Source organism: Schistocerca serialis, chromosome 6 (genome assembly GCF_023864345.2).
Source record: "Schistocerca serialis cubense isolate TAMUIC-IGC-003099 chromosome 6, iqSchSeri2.2, whole genome shotgun sequence".
NCBI lineage: Eukaryota > Metazoa > Arthropoda > Insecta > Orthoptera > Acrididae > Schistocerca > Schistocerca serialis.
Window position 1 is genome coordinate 53,302,023 of NC_064643.1, and position 2,200 is coordinate 53,304,222.

The 2,200-nt window shown below is 39.4% G+C and overlaps 1 protein-coding gene across 1 annotated transcript; it reads right to left on the reverse strand.

The window, feature by feature from the left end:
- Positions 1–337: 337 nt before the first annotated feature.
- LOC126484249 (piggyBac transposable element-derived protein 4-like) lies at positions 338–1,990 on the reverse strand. Its single transcript, XM_050107666.1, has one exon. The coding sequence runs from the start codon at positions 1,988–1,990 to the stop codon at positions 338–340; it is 1,653 nt and encodes a 550-aa protein (XP_049963623.1).
- Positions 1,991–2,200: the final 210 nt, after the last annotated feature.

Genomic DNA, 2,200 nt, shown 5'->3' on the forward strand with positions numbered 1-2,200 from the left:
TATGTTTAACACTCTCTGTACCAGGCCTATTTTATGCACCCGTCCCTAGAAACCGGGCAATTTTACCAATATTAAAAAAATTACTGCATCAAATCTACTGTTTGGATTGTGGCAAATTTGGTACCATCTTGAAGCTGCACATTTCTACTTTAATTCTGAGTGAAAGAAACTACTTTACAATGCACAGCTTTAAGGTACAGTTATAGAAATCACTTAGATGTTTTAAGAATTTAGAAAAAGTCATACGAATAAGGGAATACAATTGTGATTTATTTTTAACCAAAATTGTGGCACTACATTACATGTTTCTGATAGTATACAGTATTACATATAAATTTCACACAGAATCATATTGTTTTTTAGTGTGGAAAATTTTAAAGCAAGGTTCCAGGCAGAGTGCAACGCCACACTGTTCACATTCGTATCGTGTCTCTTTGCGAGAAGCCTTGCCACTCTGTTTCTTGCTCCTGGAACTGCACACGTGACACACACGAGCAGCATACTTCTTAGTAGTTGCAGGTATGTGCTGCAAAAAATGTCTCTTTGTTAGCCGACCTACAGTTCCTTCATTTCTTGGAATGAATTCAAGTGTGTCGTCTTCAACAAGCTGAACTGCAAGCACTGTTATAAAGTCTGTTATTGTAATTTTCTTCCTGTGCACTGCATTGTACAGCCAAAATGCATTTGATACTCCCATAAGCAGCAAATGGAAATATAATTTTCGCCACCATTTCACAGTTCTGTGCTGGAACGGATTGTACTGCAGGCGTTGGTCTCCAATATCCACTCCAATTTTATTGAGGTTGTAATCAAGTACCTGAAGTGGTTTCAATACTACAGACCCATTTCTCTTAGTATGCGTACCAAATGTTGCTTGATGCCTTGTAGACAATGTATACACATCTCTCTTATCTTTCCACTTCATTGCCAATACATTATCTTTACGCCGAAAAGACATTTCGCCCTTTTTCAGCTTAGCAGATACTAAATCTTTAGGCAATCCTTTCCTGGATTTGTTCACAGTACCAACAGCTCCAGTGCCTTTCTCTGCCAGTTGCTGAAATAGCTCTGGACTGGAATAAAATCGATCTAAATACACAGTGTGGCCTTTGTTCAGCAAGCTGCTGTCAGACAACAATCGCAAAATAACCGCAGACGAAGAATTGTCAACAATATGCTTACCAGCATAAACTTCAAAATTTACAACATAGCCACTACTGGCTTCAGCAACAGCATATACTTTCAGTCCATACTTATGAGGCTTATTTTGCATGTAAACACGGAAACTCACACGACCTCGAAATGGGCAAATTCCTTCATCAATTGTCACTTTTTCTGAGGGACGATATGCCTGGATACATCGCTCCTTCAAATTATTATAATATGGCAAAACTTTGTAAAGTGGATGAAATCCATCTTCGCCTGGTTTTTTCTGATTTGAATTGTCAACAAGATGCAAGCATGACAGTATCTGAGTGAAACGCAAACGGCTCATGACATGGGGACAAAAGTTACAACTAAGAACAGGATTAGTGCTCCAATGGTCCGCAATTTTTGGCTTTTTCGAAACACACATGTGGAAAATAATACCCAAGAAACGCCTCATCTCACTTATAGTCACTGGCTTCCACGAACTCAAAACTGAATGGGGCTTCAGATTATTTCCTCTTCTTTTCTTCTGTATTGTCTGTGATGCATACAAATTTGTCTGTCTCTTGAGTTCATTTACGTCACTGTCAGTAAGGAACACTTTACTGCAATCCAGTACAGAACTCGACTCATCAATATCCACTAGTATCTGCCTGGGTGTCGTGTTGACAGGCAGAGGTCGGTAGGTGTCAACTGCAGTCCACTCACTGTCTTTCGGATACGGCACAGCTGCTGGATTTGAAGCAACACCTTCAACATCATTCTCGTCTTCATCTGAAGACAAACTGTCATCAATCTCGTCTTCTAAAAAGAATATCACATTATGTGTAACTACATACATCGTTTACACATGTTCAACAGATATGTGCGTACTGCACAATTACGTGGAAAATTCGGAAATACGTACCTTCAAACACACCATTGCATTCAGAATCGTCTGAATCACTCTCTACATTATCCAGAGTGTCGCTATGATTGATCAAATCCGCAATTTCTGCGTCTGATAAACCGCGCCGAAACATGATGACAAACAACTGAATGATATACAGAC